Raw genomic sequence first — 20,006 nt, forward strand, 5'->3', positions numbered from 1 at the left:
AGATTTCAAACTGCGTTCCCATTAAAAAAAACAAGTCTTTGTTCTTCTTAGATTTGTATTTTTTACCTATCAAAAACAACGTGTTACTAAATTATTACTTTGTACTTGACCTCAATGCAAACACCTTCTCCCATAATCCGTGACCGGCACCACACTTTGTGTCCCATTGGACTGCACTGCACTGAACAAAGATGAAGAAATAAACCTTAATTTCTTACAAAACTGCAGTTGTTAACTGGCCTCTGGCTTGTATTTCCATCACCATTACAAAATAACCAAAATGACTTTTACATTTTTCCACAGTAAAAACTATGCATCATCACAAATAAAACAAATTAAATTACCTTTGCCGAATTATGTTAAATAAATTGCATGCTTGGGTTCTGTAACTTTGTATAAGCCACTCAAGCTAAAGGTGCTTTGTGTGCCGAAACCAATAGAATGCTTTAGTGTTTCTTATGGTAACAAATGTTTCTTGTAATTTGGTAAAATTAAACTGATATAGAAATGTTTGCTGTGCCTGGTAGGGGCATGGAAGTGCTGGGTTTAAGTCCCAATGCCAGTTGACAGTCCTCTATAGTGCTACAATATGACTAATGTAGATAATATATTGTAATATCAGGAAAGTCACAAAAACACCATAAAAAATAGTTGCACATTAAAATATGTGTTAAAACGTATTGGTAGAGTTGTGGATGTTGTCAACAGCACTGCTCCAGGAGCACAAGGGAAGAAATAAAAATAAATACAGCATTAAGGAATGCTGGAGAAGAAAGAAGAAAAACAAAAACCCCAAATTGACGTCCCATTTGTTTCACTAATAACACATTTAAAAATTCGTATGGCTTAATTTCTTTCTCATAGCTCATTATGAAGATAAATCTTGTGCTCAAAGATATGGATGAAAACAGTCTGTGGCATGTAATCAGTCTTGGTGTTTCCTTATTAAAACAAATAAGTCCTATTCCCTCCAGACCATTTGATCTATGTGCCAAACACGTTGAAAGCCCTCGGACTGAAAGAATAATTCCACAGCAACAAAATACTCTCAGTGTCAGATTGTCAAATTTCCATCTTTTAAGTGCACTTCAGAATGGGGTTGAGAGGAGGAGTGCACCAGTTTATTCGGTTTATACGTCCTACATTTACATTTAAAAGGGATTTGTTATGCTCAAATATTGAAATCCTCAGAAGAAAAGTATACGATAACATAATCTGAGAATTGTGACCTGTTTACTTATGGGGGATTGAAAGGAAAGCTATTCAGTGTGCTAAATACACACAGAAAAAAACATGTTCTCAATATGATGAAAAATATGGATTGCTAACGTAAAAGCATAAGACCGTACACGAGAGCTCTCAGATCCCTCTAAGGTCCCTTAAAACCTATTCATAAAGAATATAGAGAGAGCAGGATGTTAATTAACTAAATGTATCTGTCATCAAGTCTTTAAACTGTGTGGATGTATAAACATACAAAATCTAAAGAGGTATTTCTGGCTAAAGTTACTGTTGGGATGTGGTACTTTTTCTCGGTGTAAATTGCCAGCTAAACTGATCGAGCAAACACAGAGTGGTGTTCATTTTCCTTGGATTGGGACACAAACTAAATATGACTTAATTGGACAGTAGATATGTTGTCAATTAGCTGACGGTACTGATACATCATATATTTAGTCAAATCGATAATTAATAATAGTAGCAGAATGAATCCACTCTCTGTGTTGAAAACAGCTTCTGGAAACCCCTATTGGTGCACAGCAATGAAATTGAGATTTATATCTTCTGAATATTACTTAGCGCTGGTGTACTGTTTAAATTTCCTACAGGATATCCATGGGGTGCCAAAAATTGTTGTGCAGGAATGTTGAAAGCTCAAATTGAACAGGTTGTAGAGTAAGGGTGCATTTATCTTGAAGTTTTTGCTCTTTAGCTAAGAGCAGATTACATGCAAATGCATTTTCTTAATGATACTGTTTTCACTTAAAATCTATTACAAAAAGAATGATATGTCACAAATAAGCATATATGTTCTATTTAAAATCTAAAAGAATATTGGTTTGGATGATGAAACTGAATATGTTTACTGTATTTGAGAAGTCTGTCATTCAAGCACTTCAGAGTATCTCTTCTCAAACAAGTCCTTTTTTGCAGGTAGATGTTGATGACGTTCTCACCAAGGAAGAACAACTCTTCCTTTTATTGAAAGCCAAACGCAGCTGTGAGAGAAGCATCAAATCAAAACATAAAGTGGCTGGTGAGTATGACCTCATGTTATGTAATATATAACATTCTTGCCTATTACTAATTCAATATTGTAGAACTATGTCATATTCAACTGGAAACAAAACTAACAAACACCCATTGACATTATGTATTACAGTATAGCATCTATAATATAATTATATATCAATATGTATAAAGTATCAGGAGATGAAGTGTAGCTAATATTATACAGAGCTCTGATTGTGTCTTGTTTTTCTAAACAGTGTTCATTAATTTATTGTAACCTTTCAAGCTATAACTGTAGAGGTTAGCCAAGCTCCCAGGCCCTTTGCTTTGTGTTTGAGTAAAGTAAACTCCTAACAAGATTGCCTGCACCATATCCATGTTTCATTATAGGCAACGCAAAACAATTTCTTGCCTGGTTTTCTTGTCAAATGTTATTTTGCTTGGTTCTGAAAAGTTCAATCATTGTTTCAGCAATTCTCTTTTAAATACTATTTATGACTAAGTGTCATTTCAAGCTCCATCAAACTAGTGTAACTGATGTATTGTCCCTTTGATTTGGAGAGCTGTGATTTGAAATTTAAATTAGCACAAAGATCAAGAAATGATACGTGTTATGCTTTTTGAACAGTTTTCTTTCAACGCTACCTCTGGAGAGCTTGTTTCAATTTGTTCTGGTTTTACTGCAGCTTTGTGTAGTAATGTACAATGCATTCAAAGTGCTATGGAAATGTAAGGACTCAACTCAACACAATTGTGCAGGAAATGTTCTAAACAACCACAACAAACTCATGCATCAATCAAGTTACACTTTCAAAATGTGATTAAACTTCAAATATCAGTAAACCACAGTCTGTTAAAAACTTTCCCCAAAGGGACCATTCAAGCTGATATCATCTGTATGGACAATTAAACTTATACTGCACTGTACAATTATCACATATATCCCTGATCTATTACTTCTTCCGATTGACTTATTTATCATTTTCCATTTTAAAATATTTTCATGCACAAAAACTTTGTCCCTGTCCCACACTTTGACTGTAATTTATTACACTTATAAATGATCTAGACCTTTTTTTTCTATCATTATACATGCAGGTTATGATTTCAACCAAATTACTGGATTTTTTAAAATTTTCGTCCCATTATTAACTGTATTTCATTAATGAACACAATCACACAGCATGCTGTCCAGCAAACATTTATTTTTAGATCTTATCTGAGCAAAGTGTATATTTTTCTTAAAAATGATACATTACTATGACCTAAACCTGAAGGATCTGTGTCCATTCAAATATTTAATGCAACAACACGCTTTGTCTGGTATTTCAAGGGAATCAACTGGGTTTTCTTTGTTTGATCTTCCATAGAAAGGTAAAGCACCAATTCAGATTACTTTATTTGAGAGACTCTTTGATGTTAAAAGTAAAATGTAATATTCCACACAGCACTTAACCTCAAAGGACAATAAAGCACCTTCACTATTCATTATTTTCATTTCTAGATGTATGGTCCATCAAATTGTGTACACTGTGCAGGGCCTTGACAGCGTACTGACTGCTTATATGAGATGGAAGAGACAAGTAATGATTGTGGGATTCACCGATCACAGCATCTCTCGGCACACATTTATTTTTCTTCCATTAACTATTCTGTGAGAATTGAAAATGACTTAATTATACATCATATATATACATTAAACGAGAGCAATCTGGAGAACTATACATATAGTACAGCAATGTGACATTTAGGCAGGTAAAAATGATATTAACAATCTGCTTTTGAAATTGAACTGTCAATAATGACTGAGAGGTGATTTCTATGTCATAGAAAATAAACAAAATGGCTCAATTAGCGACCATGTCGTTACAACGGGTGGAATGGATAGTGCAGGCAAAACAGTTGTTGCATTCTCTAATTTTTAGTATCAACTGACCACTACATTACTGATACATGTATTTATATATGGATGTACAGTATATATGTATGTATGTATACTTTCATTTATTTAGAAAAAACTATGATACATATAATTTATATGTTTGGCATTTAAACCTTAATTAAGGGAATGCATAGTGTTCATATAGTTCTCCAATCTCAATTGTGCACATTGTAAAAGACAACAGTACCATCACACACACACTGATTGGGAAATTAAGCCTTTTCTTTTTAAATTATTGTGAGACACATTGCACTCACTTGGGGGTGGGGGTGTGGTTGCACTGCATTCATTTCAAAATCTATGATCTGGGTCATAATTTTGATGCTAATTTAATCTCACTGTGTGTTCTGAAGGTACTACATTTCAAAGTCTGCTTTTATTCTTAATTCCCATCACATTCCAGCATCTCCAGGATGCCTCTGAATTTAGATGCATGAATTTAAATCAGTGTTGAGTGTGAGTTGGGAAGTGATTACCCTGGTACTTCACATTAATCAGTCTGTCTCCTCTGTCAATTGATCTCCCCTTCGACCCCAGAAGCTTTTTTGGCATAGCTACCAGGATTCATGTTGTGTGGGGATTGTGTGTTCTGCACTTCTGCACTACTGAGGGGTGACTAACAACACGTGTGGTTTAGCTTTGCGTGAATAGTTAATTATGAGCATTGCCTCACAGACTCACAAAAGTTGGTAGGAGATAATGCCAACGTGAGATCTTGGTTATTAAAATGTAATTAACTTAAGCTGCCGGTAACTGTGACTTTTGTGAGAGTGTGTTGTAAACTAATGTGATTATTAAAAAAATGAAGAACTAAAGAACTAAAACTTTATACCATTGTATCACTGAGTGTGTTTGTCATCTTTTTAAAAAGGAGTAATATATTTAAAATGTTGAAGTTGGATGATTGTGGGCTGTAGTCTGCAGCAAGAATGAGAATGAATGTAAGGTATTTCCATTTTGTACTTGAACATGCATTTACAGACCATATCAAGGTGATTTATTTAATAGTGACCCACTTGTACTCTTTTACTCTTGTACTCTTGACATCTGTGGTTGAAGAGTACTTTAACATCTGATGACTTAAATACATTACAATACAAGCCCCTTATACACCACATACAAGAGAGAAGGACTTTGGCTGTACAAGATGTACCATAGTAGTCGAGGCTTGGATGAAAGGCAAGGAGTTTTGTACTTACATACTAAGCTGTTTATCCATCATCAGGGTCTAAGCTACGTTAGTAATGCCAGAATGACTAATCCTATTTAAAACAAGGTCCAAACTTGCTGTTGCAAATGCAAATTATTTGTTTTGTTTTGCTAAATGTGAAAAACGAAGAGAGCATTATATTCCTGTGTGTGAGGTGTCTAGACAGCACCCCTTGTAGACTTAAGTGTTTTTGGAGCACAGTAGACTACAATGCTCCCACTCCACATTTGACATGCACCAATTCCACCGGCTCTCAGGTGAAGGGACATGTATCCAGTGCCACGGCCTGTCACGGTTCACTCAGAAAGATGCCACTCCATTCACATAATTGACCAAACTCAGACTACTATCTTCAATAAGCCAAGGCAATCTGTGAGAAGGTCTCTCTCCAGTCTGTGTGATTTTAACTCTGAAAGGAACTGAGCTTTTTTGGAGCAATCACAGTTTGCTTCCACTGCACACTAAGTCCAATAAAAAGAACAGCTCACACAAACCAAGTGTGTGTTTAAACTAAGCTAATAGTGTCAGCGTACTATAAATACCTTATAACGAGTTTCCCAACTGGATATATTGTCCTGGAAGCTATTGAATGAATACCCCAAAAATATTTTATACCTAGAAGACGACTACGTAAAAGATGGGAATATGAAATATGAAATAATACACTTTGCAGGCGTGACATGAAAAAGGGAAGCTTTTGATCAAAGCAAGTGGAAACATCTTGGGGAGGCCTTCATCCAGCAGTGGGTCGATATGGGCTGATGATGATGATGATGAAGATGGTAGATAGATAGATAGATAGATAGATAGATAGATAGATAGATAAGTGTGTGTGTGTGTGTGTGTGTATGAAAAAGAGAGAGAGCGAGAGAGAGAGAGAGAGAAAGAGAAAGAGAGAAGCTCTTTTAAGAGGAAGTTCCCAGGGTAATTTGAGGGACTAAATTGACCAGTTTAAATATAAACACAGTTGTATAGAATGTAGTGAAAGTTACTCTTACTAAGTCGTGGTTATTGTTATGGTGTATTAGGGTCTAGCTGTATCAAATATTTTGGTAAAGCAAATGTCAGAAAGCCTGTTTTCCCATTGTTAAAAGAACACAACATGTTGAATTGTGAATCCCAGAGCAATGCTATGGTAGATGCAATGCAATCTGCACAACCACTGTAACAAAAGTTTATGTGGGGACGGCTTAGCTAACAATGATCTCAGCTTTGTTTTTTTAGAAATTGGTCAATTTCTCTGAATAGTTTCCATATGTTTTGGTGTATTAAAAAGAACGGGAAAAAAAAAATTAAATGGGATTTCTCCATAATTGCCTTCTCAAGCATGTTCTTTCCCCTTGAAATGGAGAGCCGAAATGATTTCTTGACCTCAGGGAAACTTTCCTAAGACGCTATTATTTGGCACTGTTTATACGAGGTTAAAAGTCAGACTTGTGGATTTAATACAGGACAAGGTGAACCATGGATACTTGCCCTTATTTCAAATGACAGTGGTTCGCAGTTGTATTCCACTATAAGTACTGGGATTTATTATTAAAACTATAGCTCGCTATCCCAGGAAAATTTGTCCATGGGATTTTGAAGTTTACGGCAGCAAATCAACTTTAGTGCAGTAAGTACTGATTAAAATTGTAACATACAATGCAGTTCACTTATTACTTACTGAAAGAAAAAGTACTCCCTTTGATGGCTGATGGTTTCTTCACACAGCAACACATTGCAGCCTATAAAGCTTTTCACACAGACTGATGTCAAATGACCTTACTTTCATCCTCGGCAGCTGCAAGACAGTTGGGAACTTTTATTTGTTGTATACTTCTCCACTGAAGCATGGTTGACACAGAAATACGGTACTGAGCCATCTTTAATGAATCTGAAAATGGCTTAAATGCAAACATGTACAGCGTCTTACTGCAATATCATTTATAATCCTCCTTGGGCGATATTTAGTAACGAGAGCAATTGCAAAGCTGCAGTGTCTTAACTGCTTCTCAATTCAATCAAATAAATCTCCAATGCAAATTAAAAATAATTATATGCTACTTGATCATGTTGATTTGAGGTCTTTAAGGTGCGGCCGGGGTAAATACGCAGTGCTTAAAAATGTTTCCTGTAAAATAAGAAGAATCTTCTCAGGTATCATGTCTCCTATGGATCCAGACTTCTGAATATAACAAGAAAACGGTGCTGAACAGTTTTGACTTGTTAACACACAAACACGCAGGAAATTGTCTCCAGAAAAGATGAATACATGTAGATCAGAACCGATCCCTGTTCACGTTTAATTCTACCTTTGAATCTTAAAACCAGTTGCTCAGACAACCAGTGTTATTTTTCCAAATGTTATGTTATGATCTCAGATGTCTTTGAAATAATCTAGAGAGGAGTAGCAGGTCAGAAGTCTCTCTGCAGCAAATTTAGACATAGCGGAACATTTCAGCAATGAACATATTTATAGGCATTATGAATTAAAGTTAGTTTGCTATATACTTAATATGGCTGAAAAGTCATATATGCAGAATTTCCTCTTACAGAATGAAACACAAATTACAAAGTTGGCTGCTTTGTGAATGAAATGGCAAAACTGTGAATGGGAAGTTCACGTTATTTTAAGCACCGATTGGAGGATGAAGTGGAGACAGCTATTGGTCTCTGAGTCATACCTGATCAAAAGGGAGATAATTTGTGCCACCTAGTGAGAATTTAAACCACGTGCCACACGTGCCATTCACGAATACTGAAGCTTAATTTACAAAAAGGATAAGAAGGTAAGAAAAAGAAATTCCACTGGCTAAGGAAGTATTTCAAACCTGTAAGGATGTATCTTTCCTTTTCAGCCTAATTTCAGCAGTGTCATTTCAGATATGAACTGTTACAAGTGATTGTAACTGGCACACGACGTCTGAGTATCCCATGTCCTGGAAACATTGCAGTCTTTTACAACAAGAAATGGCTGCGGTCTGGAAAAAACGGTTTAACAAAATCTGATTTCCTGTGGTTTCCAGATATTCGGCAGGCCCCCTAAGTAATAGTCAAGGTTAATAGAGATTTTCACATCTGCTAATAATTAGGTGGGCTGAAACAGTGCACTACATGCTAATCGTACTCTCACTGTTTTCTTGTTTCGTTGAGTAAAATGTAAAACCATTCACAGCGGCTGACAGCTGACCTTTTGTTTGCCAAAATTGAAATTGTCTTAGTGGAAAAAAAAAATCCATTATACACTGAGGCTTAAAAACATCCTAACGTCTGTTTTAGTATTTGTGATCACCAAACAATATGAATGCTTTTGAGTCATAGAACATAAAATCTCCCATATGTGTGCTAAATTAATTATGAAAAGATAAGAATATCTTATTGACAAAAACAACTGGTGTGTGAGGTTTAATATTAGGTCCCTGAGGAGAAAACTATACCCTTAATGCTGAGGAAAGCTGAAAGAACTACATCAAGTGCAGATTTAGGATGACTTTGGCTTGTCAGTCTTGGCATGTGCCAGTGGTTTGTTAGCCCACCCAAAAAGCTTAGGTGTTACCGTGTGTCAGTGGTTAACCAAGATATTATTAGAATCGGTGAGCGATGTTGAATAATTAAAATTGTATGCACGGTGTGGTATAAATAGAACAAACATCTTAGAAGGTTTTGGTTATTTTGGAAGGAAGGGTTTATACTCAATGCCAGGCCAAACTCCTGCATGGACTGCCGTGTGTTTCTGGGAGCCCGCTTGTTTGTTATTGTTTCTCGTTTTGGGCTCTGGATAAACAGCAGCTTCAATAACTCCCTTGATAAGATGATTACATTGAACAGGCGCTGAGGTTAAGGAGGGGGCGATAGAGGAGGGAAGCAGGTTGGGTAGCTTGAGATTTTTGCACTAGGTGAAAATAACTGAGCCTTCAAAACTGTAATTGAGCATAAAATCACATTAGCAGTCTCTGTAAATGAAGTAGTGGTACCACGTCTGAAAAGAGTTTAAAAACTCAACCTAAAATGCAGTACAAGAATTGCAAAGAACATGTTGATGACATCTATCAAAAGCAAATCATACTCCAAGCAGAGCTGTTTTTAGACTCTGTTGTTATAATAGTATGTACAGCATATGATCTGTTCAGAGGCCAACGTGTAGGTGGTCTCAGCGTATAGAGATATTCGGTGAAATCGGAAACATAAATTAAGTTGTCATTGTCTAGACCACTAGTAGTTAACATTAACTCTGAATTCTGGAAACGTGGAGGCGGCTACCCGACAAATTAAATATACTTCTTTGTAACTAAAATATAGAAATCTTAATGTCCCCGAAAAAAGGCAGTATTGAGATTGTTTTTCAGCCTTCAAAAGACTTAATCTGCTTGTTTCCTCCTGAAATCTAAATACTGATAAAAGGCAAAGAGCAGACTTATTGTACAGAGGAAGAGTGGCTGACAGCTACCTTTACACACACACATATATATATATATATATATATATATATATATATATATATATATATATATATATACAGTACTGTGCAAAAGTTTTAGGCAGGTCTGAAAAAATGCTGTAAAGTAACAATGCTTTCAAAAATAAACATGTTAATAGATTATATTTATCAATTAACTAAATGCAAAGTGAGTGAACAAAAGAAAAATCTCAATCAAACCCATATTTGGTGTGACCACCCATTGCCTTCAAAACAGCATCAATTCTTCTAGGTTCACTTGCACAAAGTCAGGGATTGTGTAGACATATAGTCAGGTGTCTGATTAAACAATTATACCAAACAGGTGCTAATGATCATCAATTCAATATGTAGGTTGAAACACAATCATTAACTGAAACAGAAACAGCTGTGTAGGATGAATAAAACTGGGTGAGGAACAGCCAAACTCAGCTAACAAGGTGAGGTTGCTGAAGACAGTTTACTGTCAAAAGTCCTACACCATGGCAAGACTGAGCACAGCAACAAGACACAAGGTAGTTCTACTGCATCAGCAAGGTCTCTCCCAGGCAGACATTTCAAGGCAGACATGGGTTTCCAGATGTGCTGTCCAAGCTCTTTTGAAGAAGCACAAAGAAATTGGTAACGTTGAGGACCATAAACGCAGTGGTTGAAAAGGAAACTTACTGCAGCAGATGAAAGACACATCATGCTTACTTCCCTTCGCAATCGGAAGATGTCCAGCAGTGCCATCAGCTCAGAATTGGCAGAAAACAGTGGGACCCTGGTACACCCATCTACTGTCTGGAGAAGTCTTGTCAGAAGTGACCTTCATGGAAGACTTGTGGCCAAAAAGCCATAACTCCGATGTGGCAACAAGGCCAAGTGAAAACACAGGAGCTGGGGTGCAGAAAAATGGAAGCAGGTGCTCTGGACTGACGAGTCAAAATTTGAAATATTTGGCTGTAGTAGAAGGCAGTTTGTTCGCCAAAGGGCTGGAGAGCAGTACACAAATGAGAGTCTGCAGGCAACAGTGAAGCATGGTGGAGGTTCCTTGCAAGTTTTGGGCTGCATTTCTGCAAATGGAGTTGGGGATTTGGTCAGAATTAATGGTCTCCTCAATGCTGAGAAGTACAGGCAGATACTTATCCATCATGCAATACCATCAGAGAGGCATCTGATTGGCCCCAAATTTATTCTGCAGCATGACAACGACCCCACACATACAGCGGCAGTCATAAAGAACTATCTTCAGCATAAAGAAGAACAAGGAGTCCTGGAAGTGATGGTATGGCCCCACAGAGCCCTGATCTCAACATCATCGAGTCTGTCTGGGATTACATGAAGAGAGAGAAGCAACTGAGGCTGCCTAAATCCACAGAAGAACTGTGGTTAGTTCTCCAAGATGTTTGGGCCAACCTACCTGCCAAGTTCCTTCAAAAACTGTGTGCAAGTGTACCTAGAAGAATTGATGCTGTTTTGAAGGCAAAGGGTGGTCACACCAAATATTGATTTGATGTAGATTTTTCTTCTGTTCACTTACTTTGCATTTAGTTAATTGATAAATATAATCTATTAACATGTCTATTTTTGAAAGCATTCTTTCAACATGTTTACACACCTGCCTAAAACTTATGCACAGTACTGTATATACACCCATATACAGCCATAACATTATGACCATTGACAGGTGAAGTGAATAACACTGATAATCTCGTTATCATGGCATCTGTCAGTGGCAGATATATAGTGGTATATTAGGCAGCAAGTGAACATTTTGTCCTCAAAGTTGTTGTGTTAGAAGCAGGAAAAATGGACAAGCGTAAGGATCTGAGCGACTTTGACAAGGGCCAAATTGTGATGACTAGACGACTGGGTCAGAGCATCTCCAAAACTGCAGCTCTTATGGGGTGTTCCCGGTCTGCAGTGGTCAGTACCTATCAAAAGTGGTCCAAGGAAGGAAAAGCGGTGAACCGGCGACAGGGTCATGGACGGCCAAGGCTCATTGATGCCCGTGGAGAGCGAAGGCTGGCTCATGTGGTCCGATCCAACAGACGAGCTACTGTTGCTCAAATTGCTGAAAAAGTGAATGCTGGTTCTGATAGAAAGGTGCCAGAACACACAGTGCATCGCAGCGTAGCCGCAGACCAGTCAGGGTGCCCATGCTGACCCCTGTCCACTGCCGAAAGCGTCTACAATGAGCATGTGAGCATCAGAACTGGACCACGGAGCAATGGAAGAAAGTGGCCTGGTCTGATGAATCATGAGTTCAAGGTGTTGACTTGGCCTCCAAATTCCCCAAATGTCAATCCAATCGAGCATCTGTGGGATGTGCTGGACAAACAAGTCCGATCCATGGAGGCCCCACCTCGCAACTTACAGGACTTAAAGGATCTGCTGCTAACGTCTTGGTGCCAGATACCACAGCACACCTTCAGAGGTCTAGTGGAGTCCATGCCTCGATGTGTCAGGGCTGTTTTGGGACCTACACAATATTAGGCAGGTGGTCATAGTGTTATGGCTGATTGGTGTATATATATTTACAGCTCTGGAAAAAATAAGAGACCACTTAACATTGATTTCTGAACTTGGAGTGGTCTCTTAATTTGTTACAAAGTTGTATATATATAGTCCAGATGAGGAAAAACATCAAAAGACACTCCAGAGATTTGTCAAAACAACAATGGAGAAGACCCTTCTGGACAGACAAAATAATGTTTGAACTTTGCAGCTCCAAGAGCAAACAGTGTGAGAGAAGAAAAACATTTTATGTAGCGCCTTAAGTTAATAATGGAGGTGGTAATGCAAAAGTCTGGGACTGCTTTCCCAGTGTATAAACATGAAATACAGTGAGACTTGAGAGGTACATCTGAAGCAATACTCTGAGGACGCAATGCTCTCAGTAAGCCAGACTGAAATGCCTGTGCTGCCCTCCTGAATCCCTTGGCAGTAGAATGAGAAAAAAGCGTGTGCTTAGGAAGATTACTTGAGCCGAGTGGGCATTAATGAACAGCGACACACAGCTTCAGATGTCACTGAATGCCATGTGTGAGGATAGTTTTGAGGGCTGGGAAATGTTTGCAAATGAGGTGCCAGCAAAACATGTCCTCCACTGAACTTCCATGGAAGATGGAACATAAATTCAGATAAATCAATAATTTATCCTAATTGTTTCTTCCTTTCTTTTATTATTATTTATTATTATTATTTATTTCTTAGCAGATGCCGTCATCCAGCCTTTCTTGGTTATATTTGAGGACAAATGTAGTCTAGGAGCCTCTATCATTTTGACTGTCAGTGTTGGCTTCGAAATTTGTAGAAAATTAATTAAAAACTGGAATATCTTGCTTAGATAAGTACCCACCCCCCTTACAAAGTTGTTGAAAGGCACAGATCAGGGGATGGGTATAAAAAATATCAAAGTCTTTGCATATCCCTTGGAGCACGGTCAAGATTATTATTAGGAGTTATAAGGTGTATGGCACCACCAAGACCCTGCCTAGATCAGGACGTCCCACCAAACTGGATGACTGAGCAAGAAGATCTGATCAGATAGGCTACCAAGAAGCCAATGACAACTTTGCAAGAGCTATAGGCTTTTATGGCCAAGACTGATCAAAGTGTGCATATGACAACAATGTCCCAAGCACTTCTCAGACCTGTATGGTACTCAAGAAAACCCAGTTTTGTAATGAATATTGCAAAATCTAGATGTGTAAAGTTGGTAGAGACCCATCCCAACAGACTCACAGCTGCAATTGTTGCCAAAGGAGCTTCCACCATGTATTAACTCAGGGGTGGAGATTCATCCAGTTTTAGTTTATATCAGTTATTGTTATATTTCAGTTTTGTATTTATATATATTTTTTCACAATACAAATTTAAGTTCCCTTTGCAGTGTGAAGTTTGGTGTGAAGTTACAATACATGGAAAAAATCCTCATTTAAATTCAGGAACCTCTGAAGCCACTGTCAAAACAACAAATTGTGAAAAAATGTCAAATGAGTATTGAATTTGTGTAGGCACTGTAGATACACACACACACACACACACACACATTATGTATTATACAACTTCTAACATGAGGGAGTGCAGTATTCCAGTATTATGTGTTCCGACACAATGTGTTTATTTATTTGCTAGATGGCCTATGTCTACCGGAGTGGGATGGTGTGGTCTGTTGGCCCGAGGGATCTCCTGGACAGCTGGTGTCTGCTGCTTGTCCAGAATATATTCATGACTTCAACCATAAAGGTAAGACCAGCCATGACACACTGTACATGGGAAGGCAAATACTTTCACTGTGCAGACATGCGTAAGCACATGTATGCGGGGCTCCTAGGTTGTCACTGAATTTAATGTTTAATGCTCCGTGATGTCAAAATGCTGCCTTTTTATTACTGATATATGGATGCTATTTGTGTGTCACCTTCACCAGGCTGATCCTTATGAATATACTTATGTATGTGACTAAAGAAAAGTATGAGAAATATTCCACTGTCCTTAAGCTAATCATTTGAACATATATATAAAGAAACACTCTTTTCTGAGAGGAGTTTTCAAGTTAGCATCTGTTCTTTCATTTCAGTAATTAAAGTAGAAAATCCATTTTCATGGAAATGCTGTACATTGACAAATCAGACTTCAAAGACATGGAACGCGATTCTTTTGTGATTTGAGAAATGATAGATTTAATGACTTTTAAAATAATTTTAATCCCTCATTATTTCAGTATAATACAAAACTCTGTTGTTCCCTGCAGAGTTTATGAATATAAACTGTATGAACGTCATCTTCAACTAATATTAAGGGTGGCACTTTTTTCGTAATTGTTACTATTATATGATTTTTTCTTAAAAGGTTTTTGCATTCTCGTCTGTGAAAAGCACTCCCCAGTGAACAGAACTCAACTAAACGAGTGCATGTTTAATTAATTATTTATTATGAGCACCCTCATCTTGTCCATGCTTTGTACAGTTACAGATAATTAAATGTCAGGGTAATTAGTTATCTGCAAATCCTATTCTCAAGTATAACTGAGGACAGGAATGCATCTCACCAAAGCATAGCTTGAACACACTTACACTTAAAGTAATATTTAAGGTGGCATCACATTCTGAATTTTCATTTTGTAAATATATATAAGGGTGTGAATACTTTTGTAGGATACTGAGTATATATATATATTTTTTTTTTGTTTGCTTGTGAGTAATTAAATTTGCTGTGTGATTGATTTTATGTGAAATGGAGTTTAAGACCTTGAGAAATCCAGGCTGTGAAGCTCAAAAACAGATATGCAAACAAGTAGCTAAAATTCTCTACAGGTTAACACAAGCAGACAGTTTGCCTAGCTTAAATCTTGTTTTAATTATATGTAAAACCTTATATACATATCAATTAAAATGTTTACTTCTATTTGAAATATAGAAAATAAAATGAATTATATATCCACAAAAAAGTAATCCCTGTATTATTTCATTATAGATTTTAATTACATTTTCTCTAATTATACATTGTTTCTGTGTGTGAGCTTCACCACCAGTTCTTGACTGTGTCATAAACACTGCCTTTAACTCTGATGCTCAGTTTTTTGGAAGCAGACATAAATTACATTCGCATTTTATGCAGACACAAAACAGAATATGTCACAAGCATTAGCTTAGTCATTGTGGTGTACAGGACATTACACAGTGTAATGAGAATGCAAATCAAAAAACATATTCTCCCCATTTGGATTCAGAATACATCAACAACAAACTAAATTGGCTCACACATCCCTATAGGAATCCAGTGTTGTTGAGTTTGAAGTGTGTACAAGCTTGAATGTTATATAAATGAAACTCTAGTCAATGTCCAAGTAATAATCTGCAAATAATATGTAATACTTTCGATGACTCCTGATAAAGCACATTATATGGTGATTCACAGATGGCACAGCTGCAAATAGACATTTGCTCATGTTATAATATATCACCCAATTTCTCTTTGCCAGGTCATGTGCATCGCCGCTGTGATACGAATGGCAGTTGGGAGATCTCGCCCAGCAACAACAAAACATGGGCGAATTACAGTGAATGTGCCAAATTCCTCGCAAACTACAACCAGGACTACGAAAAGGTAAAATCAACATATAAGGCATCAACTACGGCAGAATTAGAACCAATTTGAGGTTTTAATTTTAATCATGTTGTTTCTCCTTCTAGAAGTAGTTTTGCATGTCTTTAAATGATCATGTCTTGGATTTCTTGATCTTTGAGTTTTGTTCTACTCACTAATGTAGTTCACAGTTTTGTTTTAATTGAGTAGCTGTATTTTATATTTAGGCTAAAGGTGTATGATGTCAGCAAATGAGCTAAACCGCATTAGTATGTTTAAACTTAAGTCACAGTCAGTTTAGTCTGCAGTTTTAATTTCACCGTTCAGAAAGGAGCAAGTGATTCTATGTTTAGACTCGGTTTTTCGTGGCTCTCTTAGTTCAGTCTAAAAAAAGACAAATCTCTTAAAATGGGAAAGTCGCCATTTGAAATAAGTCCCTTCTCTGAAGCTTTCATTTCAATTGGAAACCATAATAACCACCTCACCACCAGATTGCTGAATGCAAGTTTTGTGATGTGGGCCAGATCCAGAGAGTCGGAGTAATAACGACACAAACACATTAATCACAGATTTAGAAGTAATATCTCCGCAGCTGTTTCTTTGTACAAATCCGTAGTAATCACGGCATCCTTAAGTCTGTTACGTAAAACAAAAGGACTTGAGCATTAACAATCCATAATAAGCAATTTCTATCAGAGCACAGTCATTATCAATGTACAATAGAATCAAGTGGATAAAGACATTAATTAAGAAGGAAAAGAACTTGCTAACAAAGGCACTGTATGGACTCTTAATCTGAATATTTATTTTGTCACCTTATTGCATTTATCTTAAATGTACTGTCTCAAACATGCTGAAACTTTGAATGTAAATGTAGCCACTTTTGGTTGCTGCTCTGGTACTTTAAGCATGAACATATCCAAAAACCTTGCGCCCATTTTATTTCTTTAGTTAAACTGTCTATTCAATACTGCAGTATTTCAGAACATTTGTACTTGAAAAGCAAGCCAGTCTAATTTAATGGGTAAAAAACCCTAAACGGACAAAGGAATACATGTTTTTCAAACTGCAGCAAAAACTACTTTTAATTTTATTTTTCTTACCCATTCCCATAACGTTGGGCTACTATAAAGAAAACCAGTTCTGAATTTTACTCAACCTCAATGAGGTCCTTCAAGATCTTCAAATGCAATAAACCCCACAGTTTTTGTTAAAATCATCAATTCTGTAAATTTGTGGAGGTTCAATTGTATTTAAAGTATAACTTCCCCTTTATATAGGAAGGCATGTAACACAACCACAGTAAAATAATATTTTCTTTCTGGTTACACCCCCCCATCCCTTTTTCAGTTCTGAAGTACTGTATAATTATTATGAAGTTAGACAGGGACGAAAAGAGATTGTCTTTAATTGAAAGTGGGTCGGTAAGGATATCCAAATTTGTGACCCTTGAAGCACCACTCACCGCTGAATAAATGACAAATGCATATGTACAAATAAAATACTTTCCCACATTAGTACTCTACAAATCTAGACCTGGGTTTGGCCCTTAGTCTGCACGCTAAATGATAACAGCAGTACAGTTTTCTGGTTACATCAGCACTACAGAAGCGGCCAATAATCTCCGTTGACCCAGCTACCATGGCCGACTCCTCTGGTTTGCTATTAGAGTAACTAATCCCAACAGGAAGCCTCGGGTTCCACCCTGTTTTTGTCTGCTTATCCATTTCAGCCAAATGTTTTATTACAAACCTTTGGGGAATGAAGTTACCTCACTCAATTAAAATTTAGACTTAATAAAAAAGTTTTGTACAAAAGAAAATAAACAAACACACTCAAGTTTCATGTAAAGGTCTGGCAGAAATCATTGATTAAAGTCTTAAAGTTTTCTGATCAAAACAATCAGGTATATGTTGTTATATTTTGGGAATCACTGGATTCCAGGAGTTTTTGAAACACCAGACTTCATTTTAGAAATGGTTCTTCTTTGAGTGATCTTTGAAGTTCCATATTACCCAGCGACAACATGTCCACCTTGCTATATGCAATTTATTTTAAAAGGCATTGTGTTTTTAAAAAGATTTTTTATGGGTCATCAATGTAAAATAACATTTTGTATGTAGTGTGGACTAACCGTTAAAATGTTTTTTCAAATTCGTATGTATTATTTGCATTTGCAAGTAGGGGGAGCTGTAATGTCGAGTAACACCGTCTAACAGCTTTCAGGAAATTAGTGTTAAAAACACAGAAATGTGAAAGACACCAAGCGTCTGAATCTGTCATAAACACACAACTGAGAAAACAAACAACCTGAATCTAGTAGGTCAACCTTGTGCAGCAAGCGTGGTCTGGTTCAGATCGTCCCACAGAAAAAAGATATGGAAGAACTATAGGCAACTGTGGGAAAAACTTGAGAAAATCCATTGTTTTGCAGTTAATAGGTTTCAAAATGGTTGTGTCACATTATACATCAGATTTCCCTATGATTATAATGACTATTTTTATCACCGTCTTTTCTCACAGGACGTCGTCTTCCATCGTCTCTACCTGATTTACACTGTAGGCTACTCGGTCTCCCTGGGGTTCCTAATGGTCGCAGTTGTTATCTTGGGATATTTTCGGTGAGTAACGGTTGCCCTGGTAGAGACTCATTATGTGTCAGACTTCTGTTTATTCTCAGTAGGAGTCTTATTATCTCCCCGTTGAATCTCTGTGACCATTTACATTCAAATAAACCAAATTGTTTTATCTTGATGCTCCATGGGGATCAAGGCTCAGGAATGTGTCCATTTATGTTGGGGACATTAAACACAAATTATAATAATTAGTAATTTAATGATTCAGTTAAATAAAGTTACTAAGTCATTGAAAAGAATGACATACTGTTAATTGATATTGTTTGACATTTTGGGTGTCACTTGTGAATCCTTGATCCTAAAGCGCCTGGTTAGTGGGTTGCCATAAAATCTTTACCTTATTGCAAAATCCATCAAAGTACTGATTTTTAGTAATTGAAAACAAAATCGGGGATACATATTTTAAATGGGTTCTAGGGTGCAGGAATAAATGTAATGTCCCACTGCAGCATCAAGACTCCTTCATTTCATTGACATGATGTTTTCCTGCTGCATGCATGGAGAAAGATTAATGCACAAGAGGATATTGGACTGTAATGTTTAAGGCTGGACAAACACGATAAATAAATACATAAATACATATTCAGAAAAGGCAAATACATTTTCAAGAGGGAACATGGTATGGTATTTTTAATATTAAGAAAAGTAAAACTACAGATTGCTCCTGGTAAACAAACCTCTTCTGTAGTTTATTTACAAATTGGTATATCACCGTGACTAAAGGTCTTTGAATTCCAATGCCTAATTTTTCAGGAGACCACTCAACTTTCCTCTAGGAAATATCTAAGTAAAATGAGCTTAATACGGGCTCCCTGGTGGTTTACTTGCTAAAACATCACTTTTAAATCCATGCATTCAGCATCAGTTCAGTATATTCGGGTTAACCATAGAAATGACTACATTTGCATCTTGCAGGGGACTAGGAAAGGAAATTAATATGAGGTTGATTAACCTCTGCCAGCCATAGCATTCAAGATGGTATCTATAATATCACCATTCATCGTTCTCCTAATTTCCCAGTTCAATTGTTTACTGAAACCAAGTAATTAACAAGGAGAAAACATAGGTTTGAGAGAAAGGTGATGACCAGCACAGCATTGGAGACGTAATACCCAAGAGACATGCAGCTGGTTGACACACACAAATCTTCTAAATTGTTTCTTGAAGGATTCTACCTTATCAGCATGCACAACACGCCAATGTGTACTACACACCTTGAACATTCATAATGCAACAAATAGTGCTGTGTTCCAGGATTCTCTGAGGACCGGCTCACCACTCAGTGTACTCTGCTGGGGGTGGGTGGGCTAATGTCAGTGTCTATCCAATGCTCTGTCCTCTGTTTATACACTCGGCAGTGATATAAGGGAGGTAATTACAGGGGGAAGGAGAGTGAGGTTGAATGAGCTGGTGGAAGTTCAGTTTGTGTGTTGTTTTTTGTTGCTTTTGTTTTGGTCTGTATTAATACACCTC

General features: G+C 37.0%; 1 protein-coding gene across 1 annotated transcript in view; it reads left to right on the plus strand.

The window, feature by feature from the left end:
• The window catches only part of pth1r (parathyroid hormone 1 receptor), a 90,799-nt gene that overhangs the window by 46,761 nt on the left and 24,032 nt on the right, over positions 1 to 20,006 (plus strand). The window contains exons 2-5 of the mRNA XM_066717261.1: positions 2,155 to 2,257; positions 13,945 to 14,055; positions 15,794 to 15,918; positions 18,421 to 18,518. Of these exons, the coding sequence (XP_066573358.1) occupies positions 2,155 to 2,257; positions 13,945 to 14,055; positions 15,794 to 15,918; positions 18,421 to 18,518 (437 nt within the window). The remainder of the gene's footprint in view (positions 1 to 2,154; positions 2,258 to 13,944; positions 14,056 to 15,793; positions 15,919 to 18,420; positions 18,519 to 20,006) is intronic.

This window comes from Amia ocellicauda, chromosome 2 (genome assembly GCF_036373705.1).
Source record: "Amia ocellicauda isolate fAmiCal2 chromosome 2, fAmiCal2.hap1, whole genome shotgun sequence".
NCBI classification, from domain to species: Eukaryota; Metazoa; Chordata; class Actinopteri; order Amiiformes; family Amiidae; genus Amia; species Amia ocellicauda.